Source organism: Sphaerodactylus townsendi, linkage group LG12 (genome assembly GCF_021028975.2).
Source record: "Sphaerodactylus townsendi isolate TG3544 linkage group LG12, MPM_Stown_v2.3, whole genome shotgun sequence".
In the NCBI taxonomy this organism is placed as follows: domain Eukaryota; kingdom Metazoa; phylum Chordata; class Lepidosauria; order Squamata; family Sphaerodactylidae; genus Sphaerodactylus; species Sphaerodactylus townsendi.
Window position 1 is genome coordinate 10,537,179 of NC_059436.1, and position 25,466 is coordinate 10,562,644.

General features: G+C 44.7%; 1 protein-coding gene across 1 annotated transcript in view; it reads right to left on the reverse strand.

Annotated features, from left to right (window-relative positions):
* Positions 1–653: 653 nt before the first annotated feature.
* The window catches only part of NRGN (neurogranin), a 38,484-nt gene continuing 13,671 nt past the window's right edge, over positions 654–25,466 (reverse strand). The window contains exons 2-3 of the mRNA XM_048512804.1: positions 21,133–21,347; positions 654–3,084 (exon numbers count right to left, since the gene is read on the reverse strand). Of these exons, the coding sequence (XP_048368761.1) occupies positions 21,141–21,347 (207 nt within the window). The 3' untranslated portion in view covers positions 654–3,084; positions 21,133–21,140. The remainder of the gene's footprint in view (positions 3,085–21,132; positions 21,348–25,466) is intronic.

Consider the following 25,466-nt stretch of genomic DNA (forward strand, 5'->3'; position numbering starts at 1 on the left):
GGGATTCTCTTCTTTTCCAGTGGCTGTTGTGTCAGGGATCATCTTCTTTTTCAGTGGCTGGTGTGTCAGGGATCCTCTTCCTTTTCAATAGCTGTTGTGTCAGGGATCATCTTCTTTTTCAGTGGTTGATGTGTCAGGGATCCTCTTCTTTTCTAGTGGCTGTTGTGTCAGGGATTATCTTCTTTTTCAGTGGTTGGTGTGTCAGGGAGCCTCTTCCTTTTCAAAAGCTGTTGTGTCAGGGATCATCTTCTTTTCCAGTGGCTGGTGTGTCAGGGATCCTCTTCTTTTTCAGTGGTTGATGTGTCAGGGATCCTCTTCCTTTTCAATAGCTGTTGTGTCAGGGATCCTCTTCTTTTTCAGCAGCTGGTGTGTCAAGGATCCTCTTCCTTTTCAATAGCTGTTGTGTCAGGGATCCTCTTCTTTTTTAGTGGCTGGTGTGTCAGGGAGCCTCTTCTTTTTCAGTGGCTGGTGTGTCAGGGATCCTCTTCAGCGGTTGCTGTATCAGATCCTTTTTCAGTGGCTGGTGTGTCAAGTATCCTCTTCTTTTTCAGTGGCTGTTGTGTCAGGGACTCTCCTCTTTTCAGTGGCTGTCGTCAGGGATCTCTTCTTTCAGCAGCCGGTGGCCGTCAAGTATCCCTTCTCTTTCTTACGAGGTGGTTGGTGTGTCAGGGATCCTCTTCCTTTTCAATAGCTGTTGTGTCAGGGATCCTCTTCTTTTTCAGTGGCTGGTGTGTCAGGGATCCTCTTCTTTTTCAGTGGTTGTTGTATCAGGGATCCTCTTCTTTTTCAGTGGCTGGTGTCTCAGAAAGGCCAAAAAAATTTAGGACTGTCATCTTCAAAGAACATACAATCAGCATTTCAACTGGAATGAAGAATGCATGATTTGGGAAGGGAGTGTTAATGGGGAATATGAAAACAGGACTTTTCACCATGGTTCCAAAACTAAGGGTTGTAGGACAACTATGGCAAACAATTTTACACCATAAATTTAGAGGCAAATTGGATCTTATGTCAATTAAGACTTTCGATGTTTAAGGTGGAATCCTAGAAATTATGAGCTCCCACCACCCCCCTAACAGACTTGGGAATCATTAAGACCCTGTTCTTTAGCGAATGTTAAGTTCATAGAAAAAGTGCTCACCACGCCATGAAAACAACTGAGGACACTGATAGAATTAATATCTCAACCTTGAATTTACTGATGAATGGGAATGTTAAAGGAGGAGACTGGGTTAAGAAAAGAAGGTTGGCTGCAGAAAATCTTTAAAGGGATTTTCTGAAGCCGTGGAATACACAGGAAAAAACTGGCATGCAGCATGCATGAAAAGACTTCATGGAACACCAAGTTGCAATGAAGGAAAGGGTTATATATTTCTGTTCCAGTTGGAAAAAGAGGTGAGTTTTTTTAGAGGGTTAAAGGTGGTATCAAAGTAGTGCTATACACCAACTCATCCCACTTCTTTGTCTGACAAACAAATGGGGCAGAATCAATGCCCACTCTTGCTCTTTCCCACTCTGTGCATCAGGATGGCTGTTTGCTATATACATTTCATCAAATTAAATACATATGTGTGTGTTTATCCTTTACCTAATGAAAATAAATCTAAAAAACCGTTAAAAACAGTTGCATAAGTATTCTGGGGATGAATACCGACAGTGAAGTCAGTGATAGCATGGACAGCTACCCATGTTATCTATTCTGTTTCTTCTGGCACACTGGAAACTTATAGAATAGATGCAGAATAATGTCTGAGCTTTCAGAACAGTGAAAATGCTTTCAGATCCTCTCTCTTGCAATTAAAATGTTACATCTGGTTATAGGCAGTGATGGTTAAAATTAATGAGAAAATTTACAAGGCTGTAGGGTTTCCAAAAGCCAGTAAATCTGAACGAAGAGAGACAGATCCAGTTAAGTGTGGTAGAAAAGTATGGTAGAAATGGTTTGAACGTATCTGCATGGCACTGAAGATTCTTGTATCTGACTTTGAGCAAGCTCTGGAAATATGTTTCTGCAAGTTTTCACTGCATCAGGCCAAGGAAATTGTGGTGTGGGGGGAAACTGCCAGGAAAATGGTGCATCAGCTGGTTTGAGTTCTCATGAGCTCCCTGCCACACATTACTGGGAGGGGCGGGGAGGAGGTTGTGATGGGTACTTATTGGTTAGTACCTGCGACATCAACATGGTCTCTTCCCTGCTAATCCCCAGAACAGATTTGCTACTCACTGTTTTTAAAGATTTTGTTAACAAACAGGATAAACATTCCTGTGTATAGATACACACATGCCTTTAAAATACATAGCCCAATGAAAGGACAAGAGGAGAGACAAAAGGGAGAAGGGATCCACCATTCAACTTTAACTACTCACAAAACACATACAGACGTGTATGCAAGTTATGGAGCTAGTTCATACCCCAGGTGCAGAGTCTGCTGTGATCATTGCTAAGAATATTATGCCTTTCTTTGCAGAGATTACAGTGGGTAAAACCTACGTGCACCAGTACATCTATCTTACTATTCCCAATGCTATGTTCTGTCTCCAGTTGCCAAAAAGGCAGCAAAGAACAAGCAATGCAAGAAGTAACCTCTCCCCACACTGTCTAAGGAAATGGGGCTCTGCAGGAAATGCCCAGATGCTCTACAGGGCTGGTCAGGGGTATCAAAGAAGTAAGATCAAAGTGGGCATGGAAAGTCAAGAAACACAGGACGGATTATCAGTTCTGCACATAAAAGACTGTGCGTTATATGTTTATGTAATGATGTGTGCAGTACAAGATATGATCTGGGAGTTGAGGAGCTAATATGTGCAGAGTAAGGGCAGAGACCTAGCGCAGAGGAGGAATCCAAGGTCTGTGCGGGAAGGGGATAGAAGGGAACATCAGCATCATGTTTCGAGTGGACGGGATGGTAATGACGGTTCTGGAATCAAAGGCAGTCCAGGGAGAAAGCTGCAGAGCGCTGTGTCTCTTCTGTGGTCAGACTGGCTAGGCTGATGATTGCTCTTCTGGAAGCTGGAAGGTGCTGTTCAGAGGACCAATCAAAAACCTGGCTGGATGCTGCTGTTTCATCCACTTCTTCATAGCCACTGCAGGAAGAAAAGAGCTCAGTTAAACTTGCCCTGGGCTGACTGCACTCAGCATGCTGTTCAACCACCTCCCAGAAAATTAAAAAATGAAAAAAACACAGTAGAGATAGGGTAGAGATAGGGTAGAATGAGATGCAGCCCTGAACTTCTGGTTCCTAAGTGAAAGTAGAAAAATCACAGATTTCTTTATAGCACATTCAGTTGGGCTTTTAGATGAAGAGTAGAAGAAGAGTTTGGATTTATACCCTGCTTTTCTCAACTGTAAAGAGTCTCAGAGTGGCTTACAAACTCCTTCCCTTCTTCACCCTACAACAGACACCTTGTGAGATTGGTAGGGGCTGAAAGAGTTCCATGAGAACTGTGACTGGCCCAAGGTCACCCAGCAGGCTCCAAGTAGAGGAGTGGAGAAAAAAAAACCTGGTTCATCAGATTAGAGTTTGCCACTCATGTGGATGGGTGGCGAATCAAACCTGGCTCTCCATATTAGAGTCCACCTGCTCTTAGCCACTACACCATGCTGGTTCTCAGGATCTTCTCAGAAGGTCCCTGTTGTTATCAGGGCATGAGCAGTAGAAGAAGAAGAAGAGGAGTTTGGATTTATATCCCCCCTTTCTCTCCTGCAGGAGACTCAAAGGGGCTTACAATCTCCTTGCCCTTCCCCCCTCACAACAAACACCCTGTGAGTTAGGTGGGGCTGAGAGAGCTCCGAGAAGCTGTGACTAGCCCAAGGTCACCCAGCTGGCATGTGTGGGAGTGTACAGGCTAATCTGAATTCCCCAGATGAGCCTCCACAGCTCAGGCGGCAGAGCTGGGAATCAAACCTGGTTCCTCCAGATTAGATACATGAGCTCTTAACCTCCTACGCCACTGCTGCTCCATAGCTTCATGGTAGAGCAAATGCTCTGCATATCATGATGGAAAGTGGCATAAAGTTGCAGCCTACTTTTGATGACCCAGTAGAGTTTTTAAGGCAAGAGATGTCCGGACGTGGTTTGCCATTGCCTGACTCTGTGCAGCAGCCCTGGTCCTCCTTGGTTGGCCTCCTGTCCAAGTACTACCAGTGCAGACCCTCCTTAGCTTCTGGGATCTGAGGTGGCTACACACAGACAGTATCCAATTTAATCCCCAGCACCTACGGATAAAGGAAGCAGCAAGTATTCGAAAAGACCTTTATGACCAGAGACTGGAGAGCTGCTGCTACTCAGAGGGGACAATAGTGAGCTAGGAGAACCCAGGGCCGATTGGGCATGAAGCAGTTTCATATGTTCACCTGTCTTGCCTTGCTAGCCCTTGAAGCCAGTCATATCTATTTTCACCAACAATGTCAACATCTGGTGCAGGGATTTGTGCCTCTTCCTTGATGAAACTGTATATTCATTGTGCAGACACCACCCACAGATCTCCTAACTGTGGCTAATGATATATCTGTATTGAAGAGAAGCAATTCCTTCACATTTCTTGCATTGTTTATGGCCAAAACTCCTCTTACATTTCAGCTCAGCCTTCCCCAAATCTACACTAATGAGTAGCACACACCATCTCCCTAGTACCCCCTTGATTAAAATGGCTTCAAAGTGGGCAATGCAAAACTCACATAGATGCAAATGAAATTGCAATTTTGGGCCATAATATCTTTCCCCTCCTGGCTACAGATCTGCATTTTATAGGGAAAGCAGCTGGATTCTTGCAATATTAATGACACACTAGCTGTTTCTAAGCAAAAGACCACAACTGGAGATAACCTCCCCTAATTAGAGTGAAGAAAGGATTTTACAAAAAGAAACTGAATTGTTGAATGTATTTATTTTATTTATTTATTTATTTTTGAGATTTTTATACCGCCCAACCCCTGAAGGGCAGATCCAGGCAGCAGAACCATGGTACTTTGGAGTATTTCTTGGGTTGTGGTTACATATGAATGAATGTCAAGGGTGTTTATATAGGATGGTGCCATAGCACCACTGATGATGAAGGAGCAGGAGGAGCAGGAGCAGGAGCAGGAGCAGGAGGTGGAGAAGAAGAAGAAGAAGAAGAAGAAGAAGAAGAAGAAGAAGAAGAAGAAGAAGAAGAAGAAGAAGAAGCAGAAGGAGCAGGAGGAGCAGGAGCAGGAGCAGGAGCAGGAGCAGAAGCAGAAGCAGAAGCGGAGGAGGAGGAGGAGGAGGAGGAGGAGGAGGAGGAGGAGGAGGAGGAGCAGGAGCAGGAGCAGGAGAAGGAGAAGGAGAAGGAGAAGGGGAAGGAGAAGAAGAGGAAGAGGAAGAGGAAGAGGAGGAGGAGGAGGAGTTTGGACTTATATCCTCCCTTTCTCTCCTGTAAGAAAACTCAAAGGGGCTTACAATCTCCTTTCCCTTTCCTCCCCCCACCCCGGAACAAACACCCTGTGAGGGGAGTGGGGCTGAGAGAGCTCTGAGAAGCTGTGACTAGCCCAAGATCACCCAGCTGGCGTGTGTGGGAGTGTACAGGCTAATCTGAATTCCCCAGATAAGCCTCCACAGCTCAGGCAGCAGAGCAGGGAATCAAACCCGGTTCCTCCAGATTAGATACACAAGCTCTGCGTAGGAGGATTTATGCTCCACTTTTCTCAACATAAGGAGTCTCAAAACACTTTACAAATCCCTTCTTCTCTTCACAACAGACCCCTTGTGAGGTAGGTGGGACTGAGAGAGTTCAAAGAGAACTGGGACTAGTCCAAGGTTCATGTGGAGGAGTGGAGAAACAAACACAGTTCACCTGATTAGAGTCCACGTGCTCTTAATCACTATACCAAGTGGCATTCACTTAACAAATGAAACCAGGGGTCCTTACCTGGAGAAACATGAGCCTTAAATCACATGTCCGGTTGTATATATGTTGAATGTAGCATGAGAAATATTCAGTGAACACATACAAAAATCAAGTGATCCATGTCCGTGCATTACACATGCGCTCATTGCTACTTGTGAATATACTTGTGAACTTGGCTCAAAGGTACACTGAATGTTGTGTGTGCCTTCGCTGTAACTTGTAAACAGGACTCTAGTGACTGCAGAATGCAAGCCTCTTAAATCTGGATGGTGGTTGGCAGGAAAGGTAGATTATAAATATATAAATAAAGAGGGAAGTATTTGATGATAGTGCGGGGGATTGAAGGTAAAAAGCCATTAACTTAGATCAGCCATTCTCAACCAGGGTGTACCATGAAATTCTTGGGGTGCCGTGGCAACACCATATCACTCTCATTTTTTTGTGTCTCCCAATCGCACCCGCCAGGCTCACACAAGGTCAGAAGCCACACACAGACACGCCATGCTTCCCTTCACCCTGGGGGGGGAAGGTGGGGGTGCGGGTACAGGGCAATTGGAGGGGAAGGTGGAGGGTGGCGGCAGGGGTACCGTGAGATATGAAGAGTGAGGTCAAGGGTACCCTGACCTCGAAAAGGTTGGGAAACACTGACTTAGATCCTTGATGAAGCCCCATCTTCCTTCTCAGGGATTTGATGTTTGGAGCTGTCCCGGGTCCTGTACAGACCTGTCTCTTAGTGAAGCAGGTGATTATTGCTGACTCTTTCCACTGACCCAGCTTCTCCAGGCCTAGATTAGCACCCTCAAGGTACGAAGCCTGGCTACAAGAACAGGCCACTCCTGACTTGGAATCAACATCTTACCCAGAAGGTCAGCTCAAAGCAAGTAATTCTGGCTATTTAGCCTCTATGGGATTGTGCCGGGATGGATGTTAGGAGTAATTTTGGTTGAAGCCTGGTACTGAGCCCACAGGGTCCATCTTGTTGGGAAGAGTGCCTAAAGGCAGTAGAGAAGAAGAAAGCCAGTGTTGTGTAACAGCTGGAGTCTCAGACTAGTATCTTGGACAGCCAGGATTTGGGTTGGGAGTGGGTGTTTTGAGGAGGCCACATGACACAATTCTGTTTTTGCTCTTGTATTTTGCTACTTATACCCTGCTTTTCTCCCTAGCAGGGCTCCAAAGCAGCTTACAACAACATTTTCCCTCCATTTGATCCTCATTACAACAACCCTGTGAGGTAGTTTAGCTGAGAGAGTCTGGTTCCCTGGTAACCTTCCATGGCAGAGTGGAGATTGAAAGGGTCCCCCAGGTTTTAGCCTCTTTCTCTCCCTACACCACACTGGCTTTCAATCCCCACCTAACAAATCGAAGGCAGTATCTGGCAGTATTTGGCAGTATCGAATTCAGCAGGTCTTACTTTTTTAGCCAGTTTAAAGGTTTTACCATTAAAAGTTTAAAAGTTTTCAAACAAAAAACAAGGGAAAAAACACAGGGAATATATTTAACAAAAGGACTCCCGATTTCGTGTGCACCAAAATTACTGAGTGGGTCTTACTTCTGAGTAAACGTGCACAGGATCTGGCAGCCCTCCAGCTGGATTTGGCTCCTGCAGGATGAACTGACAATGTTACATCCCTAACGTCTGTCTCATGTGGAACAGTCAGAAATGCTCTGAATCACGGGCAGGCGCCATTCCCTCGTAAGGCTGGACTGGCTGTGCTCAACCTCTGGGGGAGTGGAAGCTGGTGTCCTGTCTGTTGGTAGGAAGGAACGATGGGGTTAGGAGAGCGGAAGGGAAGAGGTGGGACATGCAGGAAGCACGGGGAAAGCTTTCAGAACTCGCCGTCTCTGTTTGGAGGAGGAAGTGGAGGAGAGAACGGCTTTCTTTCTCGCTTATAAACAGAGATTTGCAGAGGGTGTGTGGGCGTCAAGGGACTCTGGTTCCTGCTATTTTCTGCCAGATGGTTGCTGATAACTACTCTCCTCTCTTGTATTTTGTGGCACGGGGGGCTCTTGTTTTTCACTTTGCTGCTGCCACATAAAGCCTTGCGCAGTCTGGCAGAGAGAGCTTTCTCATCATCCTCAAGGGAGTGTGAATCATCCCCCATGGATTCCTGGTGGTGATACGCTGCTTGCCACCACCTGCAAATCTGGCCTTCACAAAAAACAGGGGAATTAGCCAATGTCTTAAGAACCAGCTCTTCTCTCCGCTACGGGGATTATTTGCATTATTAGGATATTCTTATTTCCTAATAATGAGGTGTTCCTAATGTACGCCAGCAAATAAATAAAAATAATCCAATATGGGAAAATATACTAATACATCCTTGGAGGAAGGATTTGGCTGGGTGCTGCCCCTCCCCCCCTCCACATACACATGGGACAAATGTTTCTTCTTGGGTGCTGTGTGGTTTCCGGGCTGTATGGCCGTGTTCTAGCAGCATTCTCTCCGGACGTTTCGCCTGCATCTGTGGCTGGCATCTTCAGAGGATCTTCAGCAAGTAATCTTCAGCAAGTAATCATCTTCAGATGATCCTATGAAGATGCCAGCCACAGATGCAGGTAATCTTCAGTAATCTTCAGATGCAAGTAATCTTCAGCGAGTAATCATTTTCAGATGATCCTCTGAAGATGCCAACCACAGATGCAGGCGAAACGTCAGGAGAGAATGCTGCTAGAACACGGCCATACAGCCCGGAAATCACACAGCACCCAAGTGATTCCAGCCGTGAAAGCCTTCGACAATAAAATGTTTCTTCCTCTGTTTTCACATTTTCCCCTTCAGTCTTGCCTACTTCCGGTTAAAATTCCTGGAGATTTTGGAAGTGGAGTCTGAAGAAAGTAGAGTTTGGGGAAGTTCAACTTGGATCTGGCAATTCTGCCCCCCATCCCTCACCAATGGCCAGATGAGAACTAGCAACCCTAGCAAACATGCATATCAGGTTGAGCATACTCTCCCAGTATGTGGGATAGGTGTACCAGTTGAAACAACTGACCCTCTGTCTGTCTATATCATCTTTCTTTCAAGGAACCTAGGGTGGGATACAAATTCCCCCCCCCACACACACACACACATTACATCACCTCCAAAATTCTAACAAGGGACAGATCAGCCAGCCCCCTCCAGAAGGTTTTTCCTCAAAGCGTGGAGCTATTACAGAACAACTCCAGAGCTATCATCCCAGAAGATGGCCTCTCTGTCTTCTTCTATTCTCAGCTGGGGGAATGGCTTAGCGTTGTTCTGGAACACACTAAGAATGTAACTTACATTTCTCAACAAAGATTAAACCATGCTTGGAGCACTTCAAAGCATATAACTCGCTTCCACAGCTACCTGATCCTGGGAAGTCATGCCTTTAGGATGACTGCTGTTATGACCCCCCCTAATGACACTGTGCAATAAGGCTAATAATTTAAAGATAAGCATTAAGTTGGCATTTGCTTTTTTTTAAGAACTCATTTGTTATACCTTATTGGATTCTTGCCACGTTTCTATCTCGTCTATCTTTGTTTATGTCTGTGCAGCATCTGTTTTTGTAGTAGGAGGGCGTTTTGCATGAAATTGTAAAATGGGATCTGTTTTACATGGGGGTTTGGTTTTGCAGAATGGGAAAGGTCTTCCGGTAGGCCTCTATTCCTTGGCACACAGATGAACATACAGAATCCCATTCACCTTCCTCCGCCCATGTTGAGGAGAAGTGGGAGCCCTGCATGTTTCGAATGGCAAAATGATTGCTTTCCCCTAAACCCGATGCATTCTGCCTTCCATGCAGGATTGCCAGCCCCACCTTCAGAAATTTCTGTAAATCTGGGGGTAGATCCTGGGGAAGGTGGGGCTTTCAAAGGGGCACGCATATTCCTTCCTAATACTGAATCTGACTGAATCAGGAACAGTACTGTCTACTCAGACTGGTAGTGGCTGTCCAAGATCTCAGGCAGACGTCTTTCACTTCTCAGTCTGCCTGTTCCTTTTAACTGGAGACCCCAGGGATTGAACCTGAGGATCTCTGCATGCCAAACAGATACTCTACCACGAAGCCACACCCTTCACTAGCTCAGCATGGATGCAATGCAATGGAGCCCACCCTCAGAAGTGTGTTCTCTCCTGCCATCAAAGTACAGACTTGTGGTGCAAGGTTTCACACCTGGCTGAGGGGAAGAGATGATCTTCTTCATCCCCAGATAGGTTAATGGATCTTGTTCTTTCCTTTGATGCATGCAACTGTAGGTAACTAGAAGCACCCCTGGCACCTTCCCAGAGGGAGGGGGTGGCAGGTGGCTGAGAACAATCACTGTGCTGATCTTGAGATGTTCAACTCCCAAACAACCCTCTTTCTGTTGTGTGATTCTCACACCCCATGGGAATCCGGGGTGGGTGGGAATGGGACGATTTATGGTGGGAACTCTGAGGGGATAAAGGCAAATGTATTTTTGTAGATTGGCAGAACAGGCTTTCTGAAAGCCAGATTACTAACTGTTATCAATAAAGACTTCAGATCCAGCATTCAGAGTCTGCTTATTGACTTCAGCCTTAAGACCAGACATGAAGCTGCCATTCTCTCCAGGGAAGCTGATCTGGGTAGCCTGGAGATCAGTTGTAATTCCTGGAGATCTCCAGACCCTGCCTGGAGGTGGGCAGCTCTATTATTTGGGCTGATACACATAGATCGTCTGCTTTTCCTGTCCTTCTTCAGCCCATAGTACATGGGCCATTTCACACTGCCCCACAAATTCCCTGAACCTAGATCCCACAGAGGCATGAGAAATCCCAGCTCCGGCTTGAAGTGGTTGTTTGAGTTTAGGTCCCTTAGTGCAAGACCCCTGCAAGTCGGTCAGTAACTCAATGCATGGATGCACACGAAAGGCAGAGATTCTTGCACAATATCTATCTCTGATTTACTCCATTCTATGTACTTTTTACTGCCAGGCGATGGGTTTAAAAATAACCTCTGCTTAGGAGAGGCATTCAATGTAGTGTTGCTAAGGAAGAAATTAAATTCAAATTCAGGTCCTTCGCCTCCTTTGGGGAGTTACTATTGGTTTCCATGATAACTACCAGTGTGTAGGGTTCGCTTGCCACATAAAACTGGGACATACAGCTGTGACTCTTCAACTACATTGGGGGAGCTCACAAAAGCCTTTTGACTCTGGCTAAACAAACCAAAGTCATTGTCGGCGGAAATACTTCCCTCCGTGTGTCAATTAAGTTGTGAGTGAAAAGCAGGTGCATATTTATAATTCGCTCTACAGTGAAGGAAGATTTTAATTTCACTATATCCTGCTTTTCTCCCTGATGGAGACTCAGAGCAGCTTTCATCATTTGCCTCTCCTCCATTTCATCTTCACAACAACCCTGTAAGGCAGATTTAAACTGAGTGACTGGCTGAAATTCACCCAGCAAGCTTCCAGGCCAGGGCGAAAATTTGAATGTGGGACTCCTATATCCTAGTCTGGCACTCTACATGCGTATACTATGATGGCCATGGCCCCAGGTGGAGGATTTGGGAGAGGCACCTGTCTCCAAAGACCCTGGGAAATGATGAGGAAAGGTGTTTTAGGCACTCTGTTTTTTGACCAGGGAGTATGTAAAGCAGGGGGTGGCTTCCTTAGATGGCAATGGGCTGCAGCAAGCCCCCTTCTGCACAGGCCAATAAACACGGGCTAACCACAGTATGAAACCCATGTTGGAGGGGGACTTTGCATGGATCCCACTCCAAATGCAAGTCCACTCCTCATTTTCCCCTCAACTGGGGTTTTTCAAGTATTACACTATCAGCGATTCTTTAGTTTTAACACAGATTGCAGCCGCGGCCGAGCAAATGGCTTCCCCAGGAAACGTGTTACTTGGCCACACTTCCCACCCCCCCACACACACAGTCTCTGCCTCTCTGCTGCGTAGCTACAGAGGCCACAGGGACAGCAGCATAGCTGTGGAAGTCCATGCCTGCCTGGTTTCATAGCTACTCAGTGGAGGGAAGTGAGTGAAAAAAAGCACCTCCATGCAAATGTGCAATGGCAACCTGCGCTGCCTCCATGTGCTCTGCTGCCTGCATGGAGGCATACGAACGCCCCAACGGCAACACTGGTTGTTTCACCCCGACTGCAACCCGCTGTACTTTGCCTGTGTGGAAAGGGCCCAGGAAAGTTCTGTTCCACCAACAGAAGTGAGAGGAATTTTCAGTCTGGTTCCAACCAGTAGAGAACTTCAATGGAGGCTGTACGTTGGTCTCAGTGATGGAACTACTTAACCTCACTCAGAAGCTGGTTGAGTACTTCCCCCTTTCCATCCTTAAATGCAGAGTTTCATTGGTCAATAATGTATGCTGATATATTAAAGTCTTCCTATGGAAATGTAGAAAGACATTCTTCCTACAGTGACTCACTATCCCATGCGAGTACGCAACCGATAACTCATTAGCAAAGTTGGTTCTAGGACAGTTAAAAGAAAAAGATGAAAGGACTCGCTCTCTTTCTCTTCACTTACTTTTTGCAATTTTAATTTGTCATAAGGCCCCACTTTTTAAAGGTTTTTTTTTTCCTTCACTGCATGGTGTGCAAATGGCGTTCTGGAGAAAGTTCTACATTTGCATATATAAATAGCTTTCACACATGGATTGGGTATGTGGTTGCTAATATTTGCAAGGGGGAAGTATGGTTGCACAGGATAGAGACGGCAACTTCAGATGCCCTAGAAGGGTCTCGTCTAACTACACCAACTCAGGCGTCATCCATCTTTCCCTGGTCATTTCCCCACTTACAAAATGGTGGTTGATAGCTGCGGTTTCCTTTGCTGCAGGACCTTTTGAGCGCGGGCTCACAGTCCCCACCACAGCTTCCTCCCCTTGGTCAAATGAATTTTGCAGCCATGCAGCAGCTACGCAGGACTCCCCACAATCTGCTCAGGGGCTGTCCTGATTGGCTGCTGCGCTGTTCTGGGGTGGGGATTTTTTTATTTTCAAAAGAATGAAACCATGTCTCCATGCTGTGCCATGGAATCCATGTGTATTTGAACAGACACAATACACCTCTATGCCCATGTGCACTCAGAACGATGTGGAGACGTAGATTTTTAGCGTGAAAAGAAAAAATTAAAACCCAGGCTGCATGCGCATAGCGCACACCCCGCTGTTGCCTAACTGGAGGGAGGGCTCTATGTAGGGTGACCATCCATCCCGATTTTCGCGGGACACTCACGCTTTTGCGTGATGTGTCCCGCGTCCCGCCGGGCTTTAACATTGTCCCGGTGTTCCGGCGGCCGCATGTATCGCAAGAGGAGCACACTGTTTTGTAGCGGCGCTCATTAGAAGACAGGGAAGTTTCCAGAAGGCACCTCTTTTCGCTGTAAGGCTAAACTTCTGGTCACCTTACTCTACGTCACCAGCAACGGCGGGAAACTTAAACCTGGAGTCACCCCCCGGGCTTCCCCACTCCCCTGCGCACCCCCGCGCTCAGCTCGGGGTTTTTGAAAAGGTTTTCAACCAAACAGGAACTGAAATAACGCGCATAAAGGAGGACGGAGAGTGGCAGAATCGGCGTCGCTGTGTTGTCGCCACTTAGGTAGTGGGCAATGCAGCAGGCCCCCGGATTATTTGGTGCAGGTACCTCACAACAAAAAGTGATTGGGGAAACAGCTCCTGTTTCAGTGACAGTGCAAAACAATTGCAGATGTTTGTCATACCAATCAATGGAAATGGTTTGTGATGAAGATATGAAGCTGCTTTTTACTTTATAAGACTATCAGGTCGTCTAGCTCAGTAATCTATTGGCAGCATCTTTTCAAGGTTTCAGGATGATGAAAATCTTTCACTAGAAAGGTCAGTGAGTGGAAATCTTCTGAATGCAAAGAGAAAAAGGCTACCATTTAGCCGTTTGCACATGGAGGTTTTTCTCCTTCCTGGCTTCCAAACCAGAATGCTTTTTGGGCAGGAGGGGATTCCATATCAGACAGTTGTTCTGTTTCCAGGTTTTGCCTGACCAGCAAACCCTCATCCCCAAATTTTAGAAAGAGGATAGTCTGAATGCCTTAGCATATCGTCTAGGAGGAATGGCATGCATTATCTCACCACATCCCAGAGTTCAATTGAACTTACTCCCAAATAAATGTTTACACACCTTTTGCCCTGGCTTCTTGTGCTGATTTTCAGTGTCTGTCTATTACTGACATGCAGTTTCAGTCTTGAATGCAAAGAAGCCTAGTTTTAAAACAGATGGAATGTTCTGTAGGCAGGTTGATTGGCAGTGCGATCCTAAACAGTTATTTCCTCATTACAGTGAAGTTAACAGGCTTAGAAGACTATAACACCGCTACAAACTTCACATTTTCTGTTGCTGATGAACAGTATGAACTAATGTGTTGTACCTGAACCAGATTATTATTTCTCCAGTCACCATCTGTTAAGATATATTTTATATCTATGCATATTCTACAGTCACTTGGGTAAACATTTTTAAGAACTTGCACAATTAATTTGGTTCACCAGGGAGGTCAGATATATATATCTGACCTCCCCAGTGAACCAAATTAATTAGGGTCGGTGCTAACATTTATCTAAGATTCAGGGGTGCTAATCAAGTTATTTTCTTGTCACATAAAAATATTCCCAATCTGCACACATAGACATCTACTGAGCTGGCTTGCCTATTCATTACATATTTTCCTCTACTAGTTTTAGGCAGCTGATGGTATAAAAATAGTTAAAGCTTCCTCTCTTTTTTTAAAAAAACAGATGGTTGATTCTGAAGTGCTTGAACCATTTATGTACATGAATTAGTGTGATAATAAAAATAATGAGCTTGTTAATTTAATGTATCCATCTCAAAAGGAATTAATCATGTTTGCATAATTTTTTTGCAGTCGGAATGTTATGTTTTGGAATTAAAATGTAGCTTTCCTAATAGAATGAAATTTTGCGGAGGGATGGTCAGACAACCTTGCAGGGGCAAGATCCTGAAAACCCATAACCCTCCTTTTATCTTTGGTGGCTACACAATGCCTAATTCTAAGGGAAAGTGGTGGTGCGGAGAGGATAAGGGACACAACATGCATTGCTTGGCCCATGCAGTGCCCTTCAATTTGTCTTAATGTAACAACCTGCGTGAGAATCCTAACTCGAAAACGTGCCTTCGAATGGCACCATGAAGTTCATTAATTGCCTCTTCCCGCTGGTGCTCCAGCTCAGCTTACTCAGAGGGGTGGGAGGAAGCTAAGTGGCCCCTCGCTGCGTTAATAACCATTGAGAACAATTTACTTCTAAAGGGTAATCCCATTCCCTGGAACCTCAGTGGCTTTTCACAACCACATTGGAGGAACAGATTCAACATCTCAGGCAAGTGTGCTTGAAAGAGAACTAAATGGGCCAGAGATTGGTGTTTATCGATAGGAGGGTAAGATTCTCATAATCATTTGTAATTGATATTCATAATTCATAAACCAGGAATTAGTTTCACTTTTAATCGTGATGTGTACATCTAACTAGCTCTCTGTAGAGATTCCTTTCCATTCATGTGAACTGGGAACCTGCCAGCTATCTTGCTCTGCTGTCCATTCAACCCAGTTGATAGCGTGGTGTAATGGTTAGTGTCGGATGAGGCTCTGGGGAGCCCAAGTTGAATCCCCAGTTTGCCATGGAAGCTCACAAGCAATGTTGGATGACCCTGGGTCAGTCAGGCTCACTAAGCCTAACCTACCTCATAGAATCATTGTGTCAGAATATAATGGAGGAGGACAGAGTGGATCTCCATTGGAGAGAAGAGCAAGATTTATAAAGTACAAACTGTGGTTAGCAAACCAGTTAGAAACCCAAGTTTGAAATCCACTTTTGGTGCCAACTGAATGGTGTAGTTAAGAGCAGATGGACTGTAATCTGGAAAACCGAGTTTGATTCCTCACTCCTCCACATGAGTGGCAGACTCTTATCTGGTGGACTGGATTTGTTTCCCTGCTCCTACACATGAAGCCTGTTGGGCGACTTTGGGCTAGTCATCCTTCTCTCCGAACTCTCCCCACCAACCTCGCAAGGTGCCTGTTTGGGGGCGAAGAGCAGAAGGGAGTTTGTAAGCTGCTTTTAGACTTACAGGAGAGAAAGGTGGGGTATAAATCCAAACTCCTCCTCTTTCTAACTGATGCTTGCTTGATCAAACCATGATTTACAAACCTCACAAGGGGAGAATGCAGCTTGAGCATGTCTTCTTGGTGGTTTCATTGCAACTTCCAGAGGGAGAATCTGAATAATTTCTCCTGTCATGCAGTTTGATCCAGAAAGAATGTTTAATCTCAACCAGGGGAACATCTTTCCCTTCAGTTTCTCATGGGATAGACAATTTCTCACTATGCAAGCCAGCATGGCCTAGTGGTTAGAGTGCCTCACTAGCATCTGAAAGACTTGGGTTCAAATGTCCAATCTTCCCTGGAAGCTCATGGGATGCTGATTCTCTCTCAGACTAGATAAACTCACAGGGCTGTTGTCATGAGGATAGGGGAGAATATTTAAACACTTTGGGTCACCATTAGTGAGAAAAGAGAAGTGTAAGTAGATAAATAAGTGAACAAATGTTAGTTATAACAGGAAATGAACCCAGCACTTGGTTGGGCTGAGCTCACATGGGGCTATAGTGTGACACAAACACAAATAGCCCCAGAGAAGATCTAAGTTTGATCCTGTCTTGCTATAACAATCACGCTGCTAATTTTATATTAAATCAACAACACCAAAAAACACCTTACTAGAGTCAGCAATGCAAAACCAACTTGGCTGAGCACAGAAGGCATGGAAGGAAAAACACAGAGGAGTTTCCAGACCTAGCAATCTTGCACAGCACCTGTCTTTATCACATTGAATAGGAAGGGGTGTCAAGAATAATCTAGTCTGATGGTTTTGGCAAGATTCCCTAGAGGAAGGCCTTCAGAGAAATCCAAATTGGCATCTGGAATAAATTATGCAAAGTAAGCATGCTTGTGGTTTTGTGCTGGCATTCTGCTCCCGAGAAATTTAGAGGACTGGAATCCCTGGGTTCTAATGACAGCAAATGCTGCTCACACCCACATCCCCAATGGTCATTTGTACTCTTGTGGTCTCCTTCACATTGAGTATTCATTCCCTTTGGGTTGGATTTTTGGTTACGCACACATTCCCCCCTCTCCTGAATTCACTGCGCCTCAGATCAGAGAATCTCCACAGTTTCTGAAACCTCTGAAAGTGTGACTTTTCCTCTCCCTTTGCAGGTTTTTCTCACTCTGCACGACTTTCCCCACCCACACAGCAGCAGTTACTCCTGCTGCTCCGGCCACTACTTTGGAAGGAATGAAAGGGCTTTTAAAAAAAATGTTCACATTGATGTCCTATAGCTTAAGTCTTGAAATTGACCTGAAATTGACATGGTCTAGGAAATTTACACCAGACCAAAGATGGCACCCCCCCCCCCAAAAGGCAGCAGTCAATGTCCCCAGATGGAGGTTGCATGAATAGAATAAAGGAGTGAGGGGCAGGCAAAATGGTGGACACGTCACAGCAGGAGAACTCCTGATTAAACAAAGAAATGCACAAAAACCCCACTTGCAGGTGTGTAGAAATGTCTCTCTTTTCCGTTCATGACTCTAGTTTCCAGACTTAACATTGAAGTTTCTTCAGTGGTGAATAGGGTTTTTTTCCCCCTATAAGGTCCTAAGTGAACTTCATGACAGAGTCAGGATGTGAAGCTGGATCTCCCTGGGAAGTGGTAGAGCGTTAGACTTGCCTGCAGAAGGTGCATCATGGTTCAGTTCCTGGCATCTTCAAGTATCAGGTGACGTGAAAGATTCTGCCGTGGGATCCTGAAAAGCTACTGCCAGTCAGACAATATGAACCTTCGCAGACACCATGGCGTGGTCTGATTCACTACAAGGAAGCATCACGTGTCCCTAGCTTCTCCGGATTCATATTCAGCTGCAGAAATCCTATACTTTTGACACTACTCTTATTATTTGCTGAAGGCCTAAAGCCAGCCCCTAAGGCATGCCAGCATCTAGCTTTTGGGAGGAATGAACCAACATACAGTGTGGTGAACACATGATTTTGAAACACTGCACCATCTCAGCAATTCCTATCTGCCTGGATGCTCCAGTACTGAAACAGAAAATATTGGGAGGGAAAAGGAAGAGTTGGATTACCAAGAAATACAACCTAGCAGGCAGGGATGTGATACCATTGCAATACCATCGGTAGAATTTCATTCTCTGTCCTCAATTCTAGACCTGTGGAGGGCAGGCTGCACCAGAGACTTGCTCTGACCCACTTTTGCGCATCTATTTCTGCTTCAATCTCATCTTGCTCCGCACACCCCCATCTTCTCCTCCCTTTCTCACTATCAGTTGGCAGAAAGCCCACCCTGCTACTGTCTCAGCAGCAGAAAATTCTCCGGGCTGCTGAAGACATGAAGACAGGCTGATGATAACTTGCTAAAAGAAGCGAAAAGCTGCCTTGGGGGAGGGGGGGCTGGCATGCCAGGCAGCCACTGGTGAAACATCTGGCTCACTGGAGTTAAGGAACTTCTTGCCACTCTTTCCGAAGGGATGTGGGCTGTAAAGAGGCTAAATATAAAGGGGGTGATGAGCTGGGGAAAGGAAACAAGATAATGAACCGACTTTTACGAAGCACATGGCAGGGCAGTGAGTTCCATGGAACTGTGCGTCTTCGTAAATGCAAAACATTTAGTCGCCATCTTGGACAGAGAATCTGCTCTTTAAAGACTTCCAGGGCTGAAATGTTTGCCGTGTTCCCTTCACCCTGCCCCTGTCACAGTGTGGTTTTGAACAAGATGAGAGAAACTGCTATTTGCCTTTTTTTAAAAAAAAAACCCTCTGGTGAGCTTCCCTTGCAGACCAGTGGCTTTTCTTACACCACTGTAAATGTCTGAAAAAGCACGTGGTTAAACAGAGTACCCATTCAGAATGTATACGGATAGTTCATCTCTTTGAATCTCTGTTCATAAGATGTAGGAAACTAATTACAGATTAATTCTTGTCCCAATTTTAAGTGACCGCTTTCAGAACAAACTTCAGCCAGCCCTGTCTTTGATTTCAGATATACTTGAGGAACAAGCAAACGCCAATTTTCTCTCTCAAAGAAAAGGCTACCTAATGAAGGTTATGCTGCTCTGCAGAAATGGGCAACGGAAGCAGTGGCATTTCATTTATCATACTCACTCTGAAGCTGTTGGGCAGAATAATAAGAGGTTATCATGATGACCATTAGACTAATGCACTGTGCTAGGAAGAAATACAGAAGGGTAATGGGTAATTTGTTAGCTGCTGCCAACACAGGAGTTGCAAAAAATTAGAAAACTGTGACAGTTTCTTAGAATGGAACGGCATCGTAAAACCTAGCACGTGTTGCGAATGAATAAATCAGTGCTCCCTAAATTTTGTATCATGGCTCCTGCCAATTTGTTTCTTGCATTGTTGCTTCTTGAATCTTGGGGATAAACCCAAAAGATCTTGAAAAAGAAAAAAGGAGGGGGGGAAACAGGAAGTTTTGTTTTGCTCACCCTTGCCTTGGCTGCCTATAAAACCTCACCGTCTTTGGAAGTGGAAAGAAAAATAAGGTCCTCCCCATGGGAGTCGTTTTGTGATTGGCTTTGTCCTCATCCCACCCACTGCCACCAGTTATTCTTGTGGTTCTGTCCATTACCCTTTCTTAAAACCATAAAAATGTCCACAAGCTCTACAAGGTTGGGCAGCCTTAAAATAAAATAATAGTAATAATCAGAACAAGGTTGGTAGGAGTTAATTTTTTTTAATAAAGGATGATGGGAAATCCATGTTAGTGGACAATGGTTGGCCAACAAGAATATCAATGTCCACACGAATTAGCTGGATCTATTGAACAAACAGTGTCTGATGGTGTTGAATGTACTAAAACTAGGTACTAAAACTGATAGAACGATAGAGTGTCAGTATACATTGCTTTAAATAAAATCATAAAGTTGAAGGTTTAAGACTTTGTATCAGTAGCTGTAATAAGATCCTTTCCCAATTTTAACATAAGGGGAAAGAAATGTTAGAAAGCTGCATAACGTTGACTGTAATGTGTGGTCTTCATGCCACAGTGGTCTGTTTTCTTGGATGGAAACTTGGATGGAAAACCAACAAAACCGTTCTGTCCCCAGACTACCCCTTTTGCAAATATATAAATTAATTTCATAAATGAACCTGATTATGAAACAAGTTCTTTCGCAGTCAACTTTTTTTTTGGCATTTTTGCTGCAGGCCTACATTTCCCATGAGATACTGGTTAGATTAAAAGCTTGAAGTGGTATCATGAAAATAGTCTCACTCACACTCCACACAACAATTTTACCCTGTGATAACAGTTGCCACATGAAAACCCTAAAGCAGACACTAGTCTTCAACTACCAGTTCCTCTTCACCAAGGACAATGAAGAAGAAGAGTTTGGATGTATACCCTGCTTTTCTCTCCTTCAAGGAGTCTCAAAGTGGCTTACAAACTCCTCTTCCTCTCCCCACAACAGACAATGCCCTTTTAAAGGCATGAAAATTCCAAAGCAGTGATACCCAGTGGCTCAATTGCTCAAGAACCACATGTGGCTCTTTGGCATGTTACCTGCTGTGCCCCTTCTGATTACCTGGCCAATGTTTAAGGGAGATGGGTAGGGCTCTTGCCTGGTGGGGCTTCAGGCTGGCAGGTGGTTCATACCTTGAGAACCAGTGTGTTGTAGTGGTTAAGAGAAGGTGGAGTCTAATCTGGAGAACCAGGTTTGATTTCCCACTTCTTCACATGAGCAGTGAACTCTTATCTGGTGAACTGGATTTGTTTCCCCACTTCTACACATGAAGCCTGCTGGGTGACCTTGGGCTAGTCAGTGAACTCTTTCAGCCCCATCGACCTCACAAGGTGTCTGTTGTGGGAGGGGAAGGGAAGGAGTTCATAAACTGTTTTGAGACTCCTTACAAGAGAGAAAGACGGGGTATACATCCAAACTCTCCTTCTTCTCCTCTTGAAACAGCCACCACTGGAGGAATGGATCATCTACCAGCTTCCCTCAGTTGCTGGGTTCAGGCTGGGATCATCTACCAGCTTCCCTCAGTTGCTGGGTTTCTTCTGATGGTAGTTGTGATCATGGTGTTATCCATCTAGTCACTGAGGTTAGCCAATTAACCAAGGTTAGGTAGTTTGGTACAATGGTAATTAAACCAGATGCAATGAATGGCTCTCCAGACTCAAACCCCAACAACCTCTTGTAAACAAGGAAATGTGGATTGGAGGTTCAGATTCTTACCCATCTGCTTAATCGCCGTTGCGTAAGTCCCCTGCACGGGCACTGCTTGTACACTCCGGGTCCTTCCTCTTGCGCTCCCGTTCACCCCCTTTAATCTTCTTCCTAGTCATATGACCACGGAAACTGGCTTGGATCTTAGCCGCAGCTGCGTTGGCACCTGGGTCATCCAGGGGAATATCCAAGATGTCTTCATCCAGCTTAGTGCAAGCTCCTTCCTGAAACAAAAAGAAGATACTAATGTCAACACTGCAGGCCATGTGCTATCAGGTCCATCCATCCCATGTCCCAGCATGCTTCTTTGGGACGTCGAACAGCAAGAAATTGGTAGAGAACTTAAGGACATAAGAAAGAGCCTGCTGGATCAGACCAGAGTCCATCTAGTCCAGCACTCTGCTACCAGTACTGCAGTGGTCCACCAGGTGCCTTTGGGAGTCTGGCTCACATGGCAGGGATGTGAAAGCAATGGTCTTCTGCTGCTGCTGCTGCTCCCAAGCACTTGGTCTGCTAAGGCATTTGCAATCTGAGATCAAGGAGGATCAAGATTGGTAGCCATAGATTGACTTCTCCTTCATAAATTTGTCCAAGTTCCTTTTAAAGCTATAACACAAGAGATGTTATGTTAGAAAGTATGGCTAAAAAGCAAACAGAATAGAATGTACAAGGGTAGCAGGAGATGATGGGTACCTTTTGGAAGTAAACGGAACAAAAATAAAAAATGAATACTGATTTGTTTCCAACGTATACCCACTTGTGCTCAATGAGCGCCAGTGTGGTGTGGTGGTTAAGAGCAGGTAGATTCTAATCTGGAGAACTGGGTTTGATTCCCCACTCCTCCACCTGAGTGGTGGAGGTTTATCTGGTAAACCAGATGTGTTTCCGCACTCCTACATTCCTGCTGGGTGACCTTGGGCTAGTCACTGAATGCTTTCAGCTCCACCTTCCTCACAAGGTGTCTGTTGTGGGGAGAGGAAGGGAAAGGAGCTTGTAAGCCACCTTGAGTCTCCTTACAGGAGAGAAAGGTTGGGTATAAATCCAAACTCTTCTTCAATCTGTGTTGAATTTGTGCCTAATATTTCAATATGATCTCTGAAATATACCTTCTTGATTGGTAGGCTTTTCTTATTTTTTTTCAATTAGCTGTGATAGGCCACCCCTAATCTTCCCAGCTCGAGGCAACTTACAACATAGATATGAAACATACATATAAAACATAAAAGCATCTAAGAATATTAAAGCATTCCACTAAATCCCATCAATTCACTATTCAATCCAAGAAGTAAGATACAACAGTCCTGTGGGGGTAAACACATCAATATCCCGATGGAAAAGATGGAAAACCAAAGGGAAGGGGAGGGAGGCCAGATGGTATTATGGCCACCTCAACCATATACCTGGTGGAACAGATCCAACTTACAGGCCCTGCGGAATTGCATAATATCCCACAGGGCCCTGGGCTTGCTAAACAGAGCATTCCATCAGGCTGGGGCCAGGACCGGAGAAGCTCTAACCCTGGTTGAGGCTAGCTGAAATTATCTGGGGCCAGGGAGCACCAGAAGATTATTGCTCCCAGATTTAAGTGCTCTTTGGGGAACACACCAGGACAGGCATATACACAAGTCCAAAGAAATGTTTTAAGTGATGGGCAAAAGTAAATATTGTTTCAAGTTCTTTCTTCGCATCTTGGTAAACCTTAGCCAGTAGCTGAATAACCCAGGTTTTCAGAGCTTGGGAGCTATGCAGAGTTTGACCCGAGGCAGTACTTGGATGGAAAACCAACAATGAAGACTGGGAATGCTATACAGAGAAGGTCAATGGCAAACCACCTCTGTCTGCTCATCTCTTGCCTGGAACGCCCTGCGGATGGGGTCACAATTGACTCAGTTGTGACTCGACAGCATGTTCCTGTTCAAATCTTAGTCACATGGAAGCATCTTGTTCGCATCTCATTTTTACTTCCACACAGAATCACATGTTGTAAAAGAAGCTGAGGGTTTTCACTATTATATACCAATAATTCTGGTGAATTAGCCTGATTCTGATGACCCATTGGTCTCTTTCCCAATCTCAGTTTTCCTCCTATTTGGCATGGCTGGTTACCACATTATTTTTTTTCAGATACTTCTCTCTGTCTGCTGAAAAGAACCCAATGATGGCTGAGAAGCTGAGTTTCCTCCAATCACCATCACACTCCTTTTTGATTGATTTTTATCATCCAATAGGCAGCAAGACTTTGCAATCCTTTTCCTTAAACTTCTCTTTAACCTTTTTGTGTCTTCGTCTCTTTTAAGCCATCCTCAAACACTTTTTGAAAACTATTAAAACCCACCTTCGAACCCCTTGTCACTTTCCAAATGCAATCCAGTTATTCCCCACCTTAGAAGGATTTCCTACAGCCACAGACTAAGCAGCAGTATCTCATCTCATCATTTTAATTGTATGTGGAGTTTGGAAACAGGTTGCTAATGTGGTAATAAATGGATAAATGGATTCAGTCAAAACTGCGAATCTGTCATCTGTGATTCATTGTTTATATAAAATTCCACATGTTCCACTGGGATTAGTGTCTGATGAGGAATTACAATAACAATGAGTATGGGGAGGAACCCTACAACCCTAAGAAGTCTTCTGCTTGTGACCAGAACTCTCAGAATACAAACAGACCATAAACAGTGCCCTGTATGTATTGTCAAGGTTTTCATTGTCGAATATTATGTTGTGGAGTTTGACAAGGCCATGTTCTAGCAGCTGCTAGAACACGGCCATACAGCCCAGAAACCACAGCACCCAAGTGCCCCCCCAGGCGTTGTCGGTTGCCGAATATACTTTGGTGTTGTAGCTGACAAAGGGCTGCTGTTCTAGCAGCTGCTAGAACACGGCCATACAGCCCAGAAACCACACAGCACCCAAGTGCCCTGTATGCTATCATTCTATTCAGCAAAGACTGAAGTTTTTTTGCCAGCTTGAAGAGCCTTTCCCCAACTTCGGTGGTTCTTATGTTGGAAAAAAGGATCCTTAGGATGGAGGAAGGCTTCAGATTTTGATGCATAGAGTAGTAGGAGACAAGTCATTACCAACATAGGCAATCCTTTTCCTATCTGCACCTTTTACTGCTTATAATAAAGATAGTTTAAATGGGGAGTGGACACCCTCGTTCCCTGCTTTTCTGGCAATCCCTGGCTGCTTGGAACCTTTGAGATCACCTACAGTTTGCTGCACTGATGACTTCCCAATCCATGACCCTGCAGCCAATGCCATTGGGACTCACCGACACATGTGCAACAACACCTAGTGAGGAGCTACAAAATTGCCATGCTCCAGTTTGTTCCAACAATTAGACGCTACCATCCTATGGTAGCCATGTGCCAACAACCTCTACCCAGAAACTAAGGCCCCTTCCGCACATGCAAAATAATGTGTTTTCAAACCACTTTCACAACTGTTTGCAAGTGGATTTTGCCATTTCGCACAGCTTCAAAGAGCACTGAAAGCAGTTTGAAAGTGCATTATTCTGCATGTGCGGAATGAGCCTAAGCTTCCTGGTGATGTAGCTCCCAGGTATACCTAAGTTTTACTAGACTAAAATGATTGTCATACCAAAGAAAGAAAGAAAGAAAGAAAGAAAGAAAGAAAGAAAGAAAGAAAGAAAGAAAGAAAGAAAGAAAGAAAGAAAGAAAGAAAGAAAGAAAGAAAGAAAGAAAGAAAGAAAGAAAGACGACTGTTTGTTTCTTCTGTCTTCTCCCTCAAGTTTCCTCAAAGGGTTGAGTTTATGCTAACTTAATTACAGCTTGGCTGACTTCAACCCACCATATCTTCTCACTGCAAATAGCTACAGGTTTGTTGGAACATGAGTGACTTTTTGTTGTAGGTTTGTCAAACAAGTGCTATATTATTTTTTCCCTTTCAAAACAAAGAAAGCTGCCAAGATTGAGGCAAGAAGAGGGGGAAAAAAGAATACCAGAAAGGCAAAAAAACAGATATCTCTTACAGTTGGGGTTGGTGTAATGAACCAGCAAGCTGGTCGGTGGGCTGGAATGACAATAGTTTGGGGGATGCCAAAGTATAAACAATATGCAACATTCATAGCGCATATATTAAAGATCTGAAGCGAATATTATCTTGGTAGAACTTTCTAAAGCTGTCTTGTATTATTTTTCCCATTAGAGAACAGTAGAGAATGGTAGAGAACGGTGCAGTCCCAGGCAGAGCAGGGGGCGTGGCTCAGTTGAAACAGCTTCTGTTTGGCAAGCAGAAAGTCCCAGGTTCAATCCCCTGCATCTCCAATTAAAGGGTTCAGTAGGAGGTGATATGAAATTCCTCCACCTGAGAGCTGATTC